Source organism: Erpetoichthys calabaricus, chromosome 12 (assembly GCF_900747795.2).
Source record: "Erpetoichthys calabaricus chromosome 12, fErpCal1.3, whole genome shotgun sequence".
Taxonomy (NCBI): Eukaryota; Metazoa; Chordata; class Cladistia; order Polypteriformes; family Polypteridae; genus Erpetoichthys; species Erpetoichthys calabaricus.
In genome coordinates, this window is record NC_041405.2 from 25,208,506 (window position 1) to 25,223,791 (window position 15,286).

The window sequence follows — 15,286 nt, forward strand, 5'->3', positions numbered from 1 at the left end:
TCAGTTAAGTTCACATTTATTGTTACATCTAACAATCACAGAGAAATTCTTTTTTGCCAGCAGAACAACAACACACATCACTCCCCTATACCGCCAGTCTTGCTCCATAGGTTACATAAAATATAACAACACAGAATGCAATAGGCCAAAAGTATCCCAGGCCAAGGCCCAAGTGGTGCCCCCTGGTTTCATCATTCATAGCCAGGACAATTAAGGGATATCAGGTACTCCCAAAGTAAAGGTATATACTGTAGATAAAAGACAAAATTAACATAAGCTTTTCTTCAACATCATATCCCACTACCCTTCTGTTTTACCAAATCCACATGAACGTTTTCATTTCAGCCTACTAGTGTAGATCATGACAGAGGTTTCAGCAGTTAGATCCATGACATACTGTAATTATGGGGTGTGTGTTTTTTTTATGTGTATTTTTGAACGCCAATGTCACAACTATAACTCAGCGTAAGACTGGAGTAAAATTCTGATCACTGAGGTGATGAGGTATGAGTGTAGATTGTAACACTACAATCCGCATAATTGAGACGAAACCCAGGATAGAGTGGCTCAGAAAATGTGGTATGAAACCTATGCAGAAGGGTCATTTTCTCTGAGACACTATAAAATGAGAGAGAACCTGATGGCCAGTCCAAGTACACACCTATTATGCAGCAGTAGGGGGCAGTTATTCTAGTCACTATCTTATTGTGCTGCACACAGTAATAGGAGTCGCTGCAGCACAAACTCCACGAATTGTCATTGTACCCCAAGAGACACTCTGCACCACGTCCTTTCCTGCCGATTCCCTTATAGGCGACTCCTATCTCTGCTTCTCTGCCTTTCCATTCCACCTCCCAGTAGAATCGAGCTCCAGATAAAGCCTCTTTGCAGAGCACTTGGGTCAGCCTATCAAATCTGTCGGGGTGGTCAGGAGGTATCTGAGGATTTCTCATCCCTGTCACTTTTCTGTTGTCATTAGACAAAAAGAGGTCTCGATTTGCAGTATTTGGGTCCAGTGTGAGGTGACAAAAATCTGAAATGAGAAAAAAGGGAATTCAGAAGCAATCATTACTTTATAATGTAACAAAAAATGAAATGTCTAGCATGACATAAAAGATCAGTAGATTTGACTTGGCAGTGAAGTCTACTGTCCAGTATTGCATTGGTATCATCTGTCACGTTCTTGTGTATTTTGCCTTCATGCTCTCATCTCTTTTCACATCCCAATGATGTTCATACTATAATGTAGGAACCAACACTGATGACCACACCTGATCCGAATTGCTTATACAAATGCTTGTACAAATTCAAGCTCACTCTCATTTACATTAAGCCATTGTAGGTTTACCAGTCATCCTCCAGTGCATATCTTTGGATTTTGTGAGGGAATATCAGAACATCTGGAGGAGATCCACATGGAGAAAGTGCACAAGAGGCAAGACAACTAAGTAAAAAGTCTTTACACTATGGTGCAGTGGTCCTGTGAGCACTTCATAGTGCAAGAAAAGACAAGATTAAGACGTTGTGACTGTGAACCAGGTATAAGATTGAAATGTCTTTAGTCCTTCCTTGACTTGTAATGCTCAATAGGTGAACCCCTCTTTTTGGGATGGTGTTCCTTTAGCTGTGAGACAAATGCATGTGACAGTATTTTATTCAGGAAAAGTGCTAAAGCAACCTTTGACACACCAATTGTGGAAAAAACAAGTTCAGACCCTGAATATTTTTGTAATTATCAACCAGATATTTGTAATCTTCCATTTTTAACAGAAATTCTTGAAAAGATAGTTGCTTCTTAACTTCAGTCCCACCTTTCAAAAAATAACTTGTTTGGACAGTTTCAATGTGGCTTTCGTCCGAAACGTAGTACTGAAACTGCGTTTGTCAAAATTACTAATGATCTTGGCCAGGCAGCAGACGTGGGACTTTTCACAATTCCTGTACTTCTGGATCTCAGTTCTGCATTTGATACCATAACCCATCAGACACTTTGGGAATGTTTAGCTAGTTTTGGAGTGTGTCGCCTTCTGTATTAAGGGTTTTCCTCTTTTCTTACAGATAGAAGATGGTTTGTTCAGGTGAAGGGAGGTCCACGGGGCTCGCACTGGGGTCACTTCTTTTCCTTATTTACCTTTATCCCATAGGTAATCATCATGGTATTCAGTTTTACTGTTATGCTGATGATACACAGTTTTATTTATCCACTGAAATCTACCACCGTTCCTCCTCCTAATGTTCTTACTGCTTGTCTAGAGAACATAAAGTTATTGATGACTTATAATTTTCTTCAGTTAAACAGTAATAAAACAGAAGCACTCCTTGTTGATACTAAATCTGTACTTGCTAAGGCTAACATCTCTCCAATTGTGATAAACAATACCTTTACAGATATCTCCTCCCAGGTCGAGAGTCTGGATGTCATTCTGGATAGTTCCCTTTCTTTTTCATCTGATATACTGTAAATAATGTTTCCAGGATTGCTTTTTTTCCATATCTGAAATATTTCTAGACGTCGTCTAGTTTTGACTAAACATAGTACTGACATTTTCGCTGATGCCTTGGTTACCTCACATGTAGACTAATGTAATGCCATTTTGTCTGGCATCCCTAACATCGTTCGTAAGTTATACAAAATTCTTCTGCTAGGATAATCACTTGTTCTGAGTCCACTGAACACATTATTTTCCAACTTCATTGGCTCCCTATCTACTATTTGAAATAATATACTAATACAAAATACTGCTCTTAGCATTTAAAGCTCGATCTCACTCCTCCCTAAATTAGCGATCTATTTACAGACTATTTTTTCCTCCTGCACTCTCAGATCTTCACCTGCATCTTGACTTTCTCTGCCACACATTAAACTTTGTTCTGTGGAAGCCATAGCTTTCTCTTACAACGCGGGCCAAAGTGTCCATTGAGATTGATGTGTACGTCATTTCAAATCCTTCTCAAATAGCAGCCAGTATAGCTGGTTTGCTATGATACACAACATCCTTTAGGGTCCCCCAATAGATAAAAGTCCAATAATGTTAAATCAGAAGAGTGTGGAACTCAGCTGCACCTCTTTGTCCTATCCATTGTCTCATCAAGGAAAGCTCTCATGTCATGGTGGTAGTGTGGTGGTGCTCTTGTTCTCCGATTTAACACCACTGGACTTTTATCTATGTCCGGCCCGGAAGTGCGACAGCATGAAGCTCAAAGAAATCAACTCAGTTGCCAAAGTAAAACCGCCAACAAAAGAGAAACTTGCTTAGCCGCTAATACACAAGATAGGCAAGCACATCGTCAAAACGAAACCTCCGAGGACAAAGAAATGCACTTAGTTGCTGATAGACAATGGAGGCGAGCATGTCAGCAAAATGAAAATTTAATGAAAGTGAAACTCGCTTAGCCGCTAATACACAAGTGAGGCGAGCATATCGGCAAAACGAAACCACCTAGGAAAGAGAACCTCGCTTAGCTGCTTATAGATAACAGAGGCGAGCGTGTCGGCAAAACGAAACTTTAATGAAAGACAAACTCATTTAGCCGATAATACACAAGTGAGGCAAGCACATCGGCAAAACGAAACCACAGAGGAAAAAGAACCTCGCTTAGCCACTAATGCACAACCGATGCTATTGATTGATTGAAGTGCCAGAATCCATGGTTTCTAGGAGCCCAGGTGTTTTACAGCACAGGCTTACACAGCTAGTTTATGTAAAAGTATATATATATATGTGCATATATATATAAATATATGCATATATGTATATGTGTGTATAGGTATATATGTATGTATGTATATGTAACACCAACAGAGGAGTCTAAACAGTCTTTAATAGCAAAGTGTTTATTATCTGCCTTTTGTTGCACCTCTGCTAAAACAGTAATAACTCCTGTTCTCAATGGTCAACTTCCAATAGTTTGGCTCTCCATTTCCCAACTGTCTCCCAAATCTAAGCTCCCCAGATCAAAAGAAGCAAGACCCTTTTATATTGAGCCCCAACCATCGTCCAGGTACCCTGCTTTAAGTACTTCCAGAGACCCAGCTGACATCATCGATATCAGGTGCCGTCACATGGCATCCGAGATCCTTGTAAGTTAGCCTCACTGCAGAGGTGTACTGGAGGGGAACAGATTGGTTGTCCACCCCAGTACCCTTGTGAGATGCTACAACACATCACCCGAATGTCCTGCAGAACCTCAAACCCTGGAATAGGGCTTATATTATGAGGAGTTTCTATGTGTTTCCCCATGGCCATTTCTCCCCAGTTACCCTTGGTTTTCTGCCATGGTCCAATGACACAAGTGTTAGGTTAAGTTGTCACTCTAAATTTGCCTTGTCTGAGTTTGTGAGAGCATGTGTGTGTGTGTGTGTGTGTGTTCTAAGACTTAATAGCATATCAACTAGGGTAGGTTCCAGCCTTGGGCCCACCACTGTCTGTCAAGACACTGGCCAATGTGACAGAATTCACCAGGACTGAATTTTTAGCATTTACTAATTTGGCCTGTTTCAAGGTGAATTCATAGCACATTGAGTTATAGGACCAGAGCATTTTTAGCACACCAGACTTTCCATGCCAGACACATTCAATTCAAAACCATATCCTCATCCAAAAACTGCAATCTTATATATAAAAGTCTACCCGTGGAAGTGTGTGTGTCTGTCCGGCCTGAAAGTGAGCGATGAAATCGGGGTAAGGGCTCCACCCACGAGAAAACAGAAAATTCGCTTAGCCACTATTAACACAAGCGAGGCAAGCACATCTGCAAAACAAAACCTCAGAAGAAAGACAAAGTCGCTTAGTTGCTAACATCGGAAAAACGATATCCCTTTTACTTTTCCTCCTGCCGCTAATGCACAAGCGATGTGAGCACGTCAGCAAAATGAAACCTCCTAGGGAGAAAGACGCCCAGAGAAGTTCCTTTCAATTACCTGACATCTCTACATTTCAGTTTTTTTTCTAACGATTTTAATAGTTTCTAGGATCCCAGGCTTTTTACAGCATGGGTTTACACGACTAGTATTAAATAAAAGAACAGCATTCATATAAAAACTATGAGTCTTAATGAAAAACAAACTCACATTGCAAGAAGTCCTCCCTGTCCTGCAGAGCTAAAGATGGTTTGGTGTAAATTGGAGCTTTAGTAACTGTATAAAAAATGAACACAGTATAAAATCAGAAACAAACTCTGTTCAGTTTCTGTCTTGGTATTCTTGTTCACCTCAGTCACTGTAACAATTAACACAAAGTTTTCAAATACAGTACCTGTCTGAGACAAGCTTTCAGTTGCCCATATGCTGACCTTCTCCACGCACTCTTTCAGATGGGACACCTTCTTCCTGAGTTCCTCATAAAAGAAGTCTGCAGTGGCAGTAGCAGTGACACTTACTGGATCTCCAGCTCCAGGGGGGACACAAAAAGATGAAAAAGTCTGCATCAGTAAATGAGGAGAAATGAAACATAACAATAGGTGAGAAATATCACATGACGAACTCTGGACACCTGATGTAATCCCAAAACTTATAAGGTGCTTACATTTGTAGTTTTTCAGGTCACACACCCTTTATCATGAGAAGTTTTAACCTGAATTATCAATATTACCTGAAGGAAATAGATGTGATCGTCTGTCCTCGAAAGTTCAGTTAGATCGGCCTCGCTCTTCTTTAACTCTTCAATCTCCTTCTCCAGTTCTGCCATGGCTCCGTCAACCTTACTTAGTTCATTCTTTTCATGTTCTCTGATTTGTTCGGTCACTCGCTTGCGGGTTGCTTTAATACATTCGATCATGTCCGTGAAGGTTCTCTCGCTTTTCTGCACCACCTTATCTGCCGACAACTGAATTGAGAAGGTTATTTCATTGAGCTCTTAGTTATAGATAAGTCAAACTAAAGAGCTTGCTGAATAGGTCTCCAATCTATTTCTGCATATTTTACCCATTTTTGTAAAAAAAAAAAATAAAAATAAATAAACTGTGATGAACAAATAGTAAAAAATAAAACAGTTTAGTATCTTGGAAAGAGTTTCAGAAAAAGAAAGAAAAACAAAGAATAAAAAGACAGTTATGAAGAGGAGGTAAAAAAATGTATACACACTTCAACAAAAGAGAAACCTGTTGTTGTGATATTAAATTTATACAGTGTAGCAGTAGGGGGCGCCAGAGCTCCCTTGAACCCTCAGGTACCACTCCAAACACTGGGTAAAATTCCAATTATTATTTATTTTGTAATAATAATGTTCACTAAGCACCCTCCACTCCAAACTACACATATAAGTACACTAATCACCAACAATAACCAATCCTCCACTCCCAGACACTTCGCCACCCTACCTCCCAGCTCAGCTCAGCGTCTGGGCTTTCCCACAGTCCTTTTATATTCCCTGACCCAGAAGTGTTTCCCATCTTACAGTCCATATGATTTCTTATCACTTCCAGGTCAGATAAAAAGTCCTTCTCTTCAACCCGGAAACACGTCGTTCCCTCTGGTCGTATGATTATGACGTGCTTCTGGGTTTTAGGGCATGTATAAGTCCTTGAGCCTCCCTGCAGCGTCCTCTGGTGGGCCCCACGGTGTCCAGCAGGGTTGGGAATTAAAACTCCATTGTCCATAATTCCCTGCTGGTCTTCGGGGCACTTCCATGCTACAGGGTGGGCTCCATCTGGCGGCCTTAAAAGGCTTCAGACATCCCACCCTGGGGAAGTTGGTGTAAAATGCTGCTTGTTGTGCTGTGGCTAAAGTGCCAACTGTATCAAATATCAAGCTTTTTTCATCTGCTGCCAAAATATTACAGTATGTAGCTCAGATATACTGCAGGACTGCAAATCATGAAGTATTTTGCTTCTCAGATAGTAGTGTATTCTGCAACAAATTTGGTTGAATTTAGGCACTTAAGGTTCAGTTAAGGCAATGGGAAATATTTTTTGGCCCAGATACAAACCAGCCACATTTAACGATTTTCACGGTATAAAAATGCTGGGCCAAACACATTTAAAATATGTGTGACATTACAGTTTTGGACCAATTATGGTCCAGCTGGAACCAGACACATTTAGGAGTGTTCATGCCATTTGTATACTGGACCAAATGTAGCAAATATGCACCCAAGGGCATGTAATATATTTTTGGCATATTTAATTGTGGACCAAAAGTGGCCCATCTATATTAAGCCATGCATAAGGGTTGCATGGCATTTAGATTCTGGACCAGGCACTGCCCAGATGTAATTAATCATAAGTCCAATATACCTGGCATTGTAGTGCTGGGCCAAATATTGGCTAGCGGTAACTAGAAGCATTCAAAGGTTTTTGTGGACATTAGTGATCTGGGCCAACTATGGCCCATAAAGTGAAGTGTGTGTATCATTTCCATTATGAGCCAACAATGGCTTTGCTGTAACTATCCATGTGTATCCGTGAAAGGCCTATTCTGTAGGGACAATAACTTTAATGTTAATGTCTAACAGAACTGTGGGGAGGTGTTAGTGTTGGGATCAGAGTTTAAAATATCAGCCTGACATCCCGATCATACTGAATGTGGGATGTGGGTGGAGTTGTTGGTGTTTGAGGGGTGGAGTTTTGAATATAGATGGAGATTAGGAGGGGTTGGTTTTTTTTGTGTTTGGCTTGTGGTGGGGCTCTCTCTGGTGGTGTTGGACTCTGTTAAGTTGAAATAAGCACCTAATAAGTATTTTAATAGAGTTAACTTTGGAGCCTTCAAGCCTTGTGTGTCACTCCGTGCTGTAAATTAGGACAAGGGAACTCAGGGACAGGGTTTTACCCCAGAGCACATCGCTCTGGCCCTGGAGCTTCACACCACTGGACACGAGGAAGGAGAAGCTCCCCCGGTCCGGAGACAGGCAGGAAAGGTAACATTAGGCACTTTTTGCTGTGCTGTTCAGCGAGGATGCTCCCAAAAATAATGACAGGAATTGTTGTTTTATTGGTTATTAAACTTTCTAGGAAGAACAATAAACAAACAAAAAAAAAAACTATATTCAATCAATATTTGCTGTGACCATGCAGCCTCAGTTCTCTTGGGGGTGTTTGTGTTCAGTTGTTGTGGTGTGTCTGTGCTCAGGCCCAAATCTTGCTTTATATTGTAACATCGGTGCCGAACGTCACATTTATATGGCACTTTGAAGTGGCTCTCTATCCTTTAAAAGACTGCTTGCTCTTTGCCACACTACTTGGAAAAGCATGTGACTTTGCATTACCAATATTTAATATTGTAGTTTTTTGTAAGTCTACTTATAATCGTGAACTGGATAAGGCAGATTTAATAACAGAGAAAAGTAAAGATGCCTTACGTCATTCAAATAACTTTATGCACTATACTTTCAAAATACATGCAAGTTTTTTTTACCCTTTTTTGATTCGTTGGGCTGTCATTGTTAGTGAAATATTCCAAGAGCTTACTTTAATTGCAGCAGCCTTGTGCTTGATCTTGTTCAAATTCTTCTGCCTCTCCTGGATTTCCTTTTGGATTCTGATCAGCATTCCTCTCAGCTGAGTCTATGTGTAAGTAAGACATGTGTAAAAGTTAAACATGTGAATTGAATTACCAATAGAGTATGTCAGGGTAGCTTTCTGAATGCTAAATTTTGAATGGCCTGTTACACTGAGTTGCAAAGATGCCACCTAAATCTGACACTATACTGCAGAATTTAATGATAATATAGCATATCTGATAGTTATGCCAGATTTTAAAGAGACACTCTGAATAATGAGATATTGTGAAAAAATTAAAAGAATTGAAAGAATAAGCACTTTCTAATCATGGGACTGTGGTAAATTAGTACAGATTGAAGGCTGTGATGTTAAAATACTTCATAATGTTAATCATTTCAGATTGTGCTTAAAAGGACAGACTTCAAACTTGAGTGTCGTCGTAGAGAAAACCTCTTCAGAAAAACCACTGAGTTTCTGGGTAGGCAGACAGAATAGACTTTATTGCAAAGCCAATAAATCCATAGCAGAGCATATAAAGCTCTATCAGTTCAGTGAAGTGAGCCCAGCAGTCCGGGCGTGGCTCATATTTATTTCAGTTCTAATCACAAAACACGCTTTGTATATTTTTATCATCATCCACTTTACATATTATCTCGTAACAGTGACCTCGTTCTGTACCTTTTTTCATAACAATTACCTTGCCTTGTAGACTTTCCCCTACTAATCCTAAATCTTTTCATAACAGTCATGTTGATTCAAAGGTTGTACTTGCCACTTGGCCTGGAAGTGACCGTCACCTAATCATCTTTCACATTCCTCACATTCTCACATTCCTAATCTTGAGCTAGAAAAAACTGGTGTCCTTACAGTTAATCAGTTCTCACCATTAAGTCAGAATTTATTAATAATTACTTGTTGCACAACATTCCTTAAGGGTAAAATCATAGGCAGCCGTGCCGGTAAGCGACAGCGCGCAGCTTCACGGTTAAAGGCCAAGCTGTGGACGGCCTTGAGCAGACAAGCAGTGTGCTTCTTAAACGCTTGGAAGAAAGAAAAAAAAATAAGCCTTTAACAATTAACTCTTACATAGCTTAAAGCTAGCTAGTATAATACATTTAGCTGTAACTTGATTAATTATTATATTGATTTATGAATGGAAGCATTGATATTTAGACTTAAATGCTATCTAAAATATACAGGGAGATTTACTCAAAAGAGATCCTAAATATTGTGTTGTAGCTCCCGTTAGGATGAAGCAATCTGAACCAAATAAATACGCTATATACCTTGACGTACATGTAATCGAATGCATTACATACAATGCTGGAAGTGGTTTCTGTTTTGTGCCAGAGACATTTTGACAAGGTGCTCCATGATCCTGAACATATCAGCAAGCGTCTCAGGGGAAATGGCACTAATTTCCTTCAAATCTTCCACCGTGCGAGGCTTTTTCCAATAGACTTTTCCTTTGAGCATACCCCAAAGGAATAAGTCTGGTGGTGTCAGATCTGATGACCATTGTGGCCAAAACCCTTTGAAATTACCCTTTTGCCGAAGAAGGACTCAATTTCTGCCATGCTCCTTGCCGATGTGTGACACGTTGCTCCATCTTGCTGGAAGTAACCTTCCATTAACTCACAATCATCCAGTTGATTCTGACATCAGTTAAACAAATTGGAGATCCAATAGGTTCACACCATGAAGAGTCGCTGCTTAATACTGTACACCACCATCCTGATGAGAAGTCGACTGACTGAGTGAAGGTTGCAAACGGAGGTTAAACGTCGGGATGGCTGTCCAGCGCCAACCTCAACACTTCAACACAGGGGCATGCCGGCTTGTTCATAGCTCCATATACTGAGGAGCACATTGCATATTGTTTCGTTCAGATTGCTTCATCCTATCAAGAGTTATTACAGAATAATCGGGACCTCTTCGAGTGAATCTCCCTGTATATACAGCACATGCTAATGTGAAAGCCTGCAAAAGTCTATTTAGTCTTCTCAAAATTAAAAGTCTTCTCAGCCGCATTCTTGAATTTCCGAAACAATGGTCTGTTTCAGTTTTCTCAAATTACGTAACATCCTTGACTCACTGAAGTTTAAAACATACCAACTGAAGAGACAAATAAGCTTGTTTGTGAGCAAAAGACAGCGGCCTTTACGCCTATAGACACATGGTGACCTTATAAGCTAATTAAAACAAATGACAAGCATAAGCTTTTAATAGTTATAAGTTCCCAAACTAATAATAAGGCATATTGATCCTTAAGTTAAATTCTCAATAAAAGACTTGCAGTGGATTCAGAAACTATTCAGACCCCCACAGTTGTGCAGTTTACCGTGTTGTAGATGGCCCTGCTCAGGATAAAGCAGGTGTAGAAAATGGATGGATAAATTTGTCATTTTTGCCCATCAGTCTACACTCATTAACCCAATGACAAAGTGAAAATGTTTTCAGAAAGGTTTGCAATGTTGGCATGTCACATTCACGTAAGTATTCAGAACATTTGCTATGGCACTCCAGATTGTGGTCAGGTGCATTCTGCTTGCTCTGATAATCTTTACGATGTGTCTAGAACTTGAGTGGAGTTCACCTGGGGCACACAGAATGTCAGAACAAAACAAGTTAAACTGTGGTAATGAAATGATCAGGGCAAAGGTACAAAGCCATTTCTAAATCTTTGAGTGTTCCTAGGAGCCCAAAGGCCTCGATATTTGTGAAATGGAAGATGTTTGGAACCACCAGAGCTCTTCCTAGAGTTGACTGTCCAGGCAAATTGAATCACCACATAAGAAGAGCCTTGGTCAGTCAGAGAGGTGACCAAGAACTTGATGATCACCCTAACAGAGCTTCAGAAGTCCTCTTGCTGAGATTGGAGAACCCATCAGAAGGATGGCCAACTCTATAACACTCCATCAATCAGGTGTTTATGGTGGAGCTGCTAGATGGAAGCCACTATTGAGTGGAGTTTGCCAAATGACATTTAAAGATTCTCTTGTCTGATGAGACAAAAATGTAACTTATTGGCCAGAACTCCAAGCACTATGTCTGGTGAAGACCTGGCACTGCTTATCACCTAAGCACAGTAATGCCATCCTTATAGTGAAGCAGGGTGGTGGCAGCAGCATGCTGTGGGGGTGTTTCTCAGTAGCAGGGATAGAGAGACTGCTCAGAATTGAAGGAAAACTGCCACCTGCTGCCAAATACAGAGAGGTCAGTCAGTCATTTTCCAACCTGCCACATCCTAACACAGGGTCACGGAGGTCTGCTGGAGCCAATCCCAGCCAACACAGGGCGCAAGGCAGGAACAAATCCCTGGGCAGGGCGCCAGCCCACCGCATTAAAGAAAATCTGCTCCTGAGTGCACTGGGTTGATGGTACACTTTTCAGCACCACAATGACCTGAAGTATACAGCCAAGACAATGCTGAAGTTGCTTCAGGACAAGTCCGTGTAGCATAAACCAAATCATATTAGGTGAGACACAAAAATAACCGGACTGGGCTTGGAGCTTTCCTATAAAACCGTCTGGAGGTCAGCCGGACGTGAGTCATAGAACTACTGTATATCTCAAACCACCGAATGGCTAGGTATATCCTGTGAATAGCGAGTCAGTATTTGCACAACAATCACTACACGATTTGCTGCAATAATGTCCGGTGAAAAAATCGAACAGTGAATCAACATCAAATTTCTCGCGAATTTGCTCTTTTTCCATAAAGCAGTTTTTGACTGACAAAAACATTCCTGTCCTCGATCATCCTTCCTGTTTGCCTGATTTTGCTCCTTGTGATTTTTACTTGTTCCCAAAAATCAAAAGTGACCTGAAGGGAACACATTTTTGTTCAATGGATGAAGTGAAGACAGAAATGGCAAGCCTGTTGAAGAGCTTCAAGCAAGAAGACTTCCAGCACTGTATCAATCAATGGAAGATACGTATGGAGTGGTGTAGAGATTGGGATGGGGAGTAGGTGACAATGTTTAGAATGATGTAATTCATCAATAATGTTTTACCAATCCAGTTATTTTTGTGTCTCACCTCATAGTCTTAAACGCCATTGAATATCTGTGGAGAAACCTGAAGATGGCTGCTCACCAACACTTCACCTCCAATCTAATAAAATCGGAGAGGATCTGCCAGGAAGTATGGAATAAAATCTCCAAATTTAGGTTTGCAATGCTTTGAGAAACTAACCCAAGAAAACTTAAAGCTGGAGTTGCTGCTGCAACATTATTTATTGCATACTATTTATTGCAGACCTATAAATACCTGGGAGTGCAGCTGGATGATAAATTGGACTGGACAGCCAATACTGATACTCTGTGTAAGAAAGGACAGAGCCGACTATACTTCCTTAGAAGGCTGGCGTCCTTCAATATCTGCAATAAGATGCTGCAGATGTTCTATCAGACGGTTGTGGTGAGCGCCCTCTTCTACGCGGTGGTGTGCTGGGGAGGCAGCATAAAGAAGAGGGACGCCTCATGTCTAGACAACATGGTGAGGAAGGCAGGCTCTATTGTTGGCATGGAGCTGGACAGTTTGACATCGACGGGCGCTCAGCAGGCTCCTATCAATTATGGAGAATCCACTGCATTCACTAAACAGTGTCATCTCTAGACAGAAGAGCAGCTTCAGCAACAGACTGCTGTCAATGTCCTGCTCCACTGACAGACTGAGGAGATCGTTCCTCCCCCACACTATCTATCTATCTATCTATCTATCTATCTATCTATCTATCTATCTATCTATCTATCTATCTATCTATCTATCTATCTATCTATCTATCTATCTATCTATCTATCTATCTATCTATCTATCTATCTATCTATCTATCTATCTATCTATCTATCTATCTATCTATCTATCAAAGTACTGAATTGATGGCCTGAAAGCTTCTATGAGTGAGAGATTTCAGTTTTAGATAAAAAAAAAAAGTTCATACCTTTCTGAAATATGTTTCCAGTTTGTCATGTTCAGTTTGCCTCCCCTCCACTTTCTCTCCGCACTGCTACTCCTCCAGGTGAGTATTGCCTATCTCCCCACCCGGCTCTGACTCGTCTGGATAAGGTAATGCACTCCCTTTTATTGAGGATGTGACATAGCCAGGTGGAAGCACTTCCAGGTTATGAGAAAATTAGGAAGGTCCTCCTCCAGCAGGGCCCTCTATCATCCACCAGGGACCCCAAAAGGGCTGCATCTCCAGACTACAACTCCCATGCAGCCTTGTGGGTGTCCAAACTGGGACTCTATACGAGGGACACTGCGCCTATAGAAGTGAGAGGATGAACTGCTCCCAGCTGGTTCTTATAATCTTTGGGCATCCCACTCAGGACGGGAATCATAAGGCGTCCCAGCCTTTTTTGCCCCCATTTAGACCATCCTTCCATTATGGCATCCCAGCCGGGTAAAGATTCCACCTCCATCCTGGGTGGGACACCCAACCGTCCCCTGGGGCATCTATAATGGATACAGGATTTAAATGTGAAGAAGACACAAGTTCATCACAGGACACTCACACTCCCTTAGAGTAGCTAACACCTCAAAATGCAAATTGTTTTGACTGTAACATGAAACCAGAATCCAAACTGGACATAAAATGTGAGAACTGCACAAAAATGAGGAATCAAACTGTCACCATATATCTTAACACAGATATTTCCCACTTGACTTTGAAATAATTACTGTGCAAATAATGTAATTTAATGAAGTTCTGCTTTTTTAGGTAATGGAATTCCCAAGGTCTCACCTGCTTTCTAGCCCTTTGTGTCTCTGGCTCCACGGTCTCATGACCCCTGTGTCCTGTTACTGCACACAAACAGCAGATGCATGTCTCATCAGTTCTGCAAAAGAGTTCCAAAGCTTTCTGATGCTGTTGACAGACCTTCTCCTGCAGATGTCGACTTGGATCAGTGAGTCTGTGATTCTTCCAGGTAGCAAACTCATAGTGAGGCTGAACATGTAACTCACAGAATGAAGCGAGACAGGTCAGGCATGATTTCACAGCCCTGATATTCTTCCCAATACAGAAATTGCACTCCACATCATCCAGTCCCAGGACACCTTGAGATATTTTATAATCCACACTGCACTTCTTTATTTTCCCCACGACTTCAGCCAGCAGAGTATTTTTGCGCAATGCAGGCCTCGGGTTAAAGGTCTCCCTACAGTGTGGACAGCTGCAGATTCCCATCTGATCCCAGCATTCCGAAATGCACTGCATACAGAAATTGTGTCCACAAGGAATAGAGACGGGGTCTTTGAGCAGCTCCAGGCACACAGAGCAGATAAACTCATCCTGCAGCTTGGACTCCATTACCCTTTCAAAGAGTAGGGACTTACACAGAGACTCTGAGATAAAGACAGCTTTAGGAGAAATGAAAGTGAAACTCTCTTGTTTTTTTGTTTGAGAAAGGAGGAGCGTGACGTGTGGCAGGAAACTGAGAGCTCCAGCATGCAGCATTGTAACATCAAGCACAGATGATCTTATTTTAGAATCATCCATCCATTTATAGGGCCTGTAATAACAGAGAGTATAGGAAAAAGTTGGGAAAGAAATTTTAAATAAAAAAGAGTTGACTCACTCACACACCCTTGTTATTAATTCTGCTGTTGTGCATTGTGTCTTTTTCAGAAGGTGGCATGGCAGGTCACAGCCTCTGGGTCACAGCTCCAGAGCTCCCAGTTCAGTGTCCAGTGTGGACAATTGTGTTGACTTTAAATTCTCTCAGTGGTTCTCTCATGGTTATTCTCAAGTATTCCAACAGAGTGTATTTGCAGACCACAATATCTATGAGGTCAGTCACGTAACGTCCCATCATCACAAAACGGCCTCAACGTCAATCACGAT

At 41.2% G+C, this 15,286-nt stretch overlaps 1 protein-coding gene across 1 annotated transcript; it reads right to left on the minus strand.

The window, feature by feature from the left end:
* LOC114663051 (tripartite motif-containing protein 16-like) lies at positions 1-15,060 on the minus strand. The gene is made up of 6 exons (XM_028816818.2): positions 14,186-15,060; positions 8,404-8,499; positions 5,592-5,825; positions 5,256-5,421; positions 5,072-5,137; positions 1-1,033 (listed from the first exon to the last, which is right to left on the minus strand). The coding sequence occupies exons 1-6, from the start codon at positions 14,939-14,941 to the stop codon at positions 489-491; spliced, it is 1,863 nt and encodes a 620-aa protein (XP_028672651.2). The 5' UTR covers positions 14,942-15,060; the 3' UTR covers positions 1-488.
* Positions 15,061-15,286: the final 226 nt, after the last annotated feature.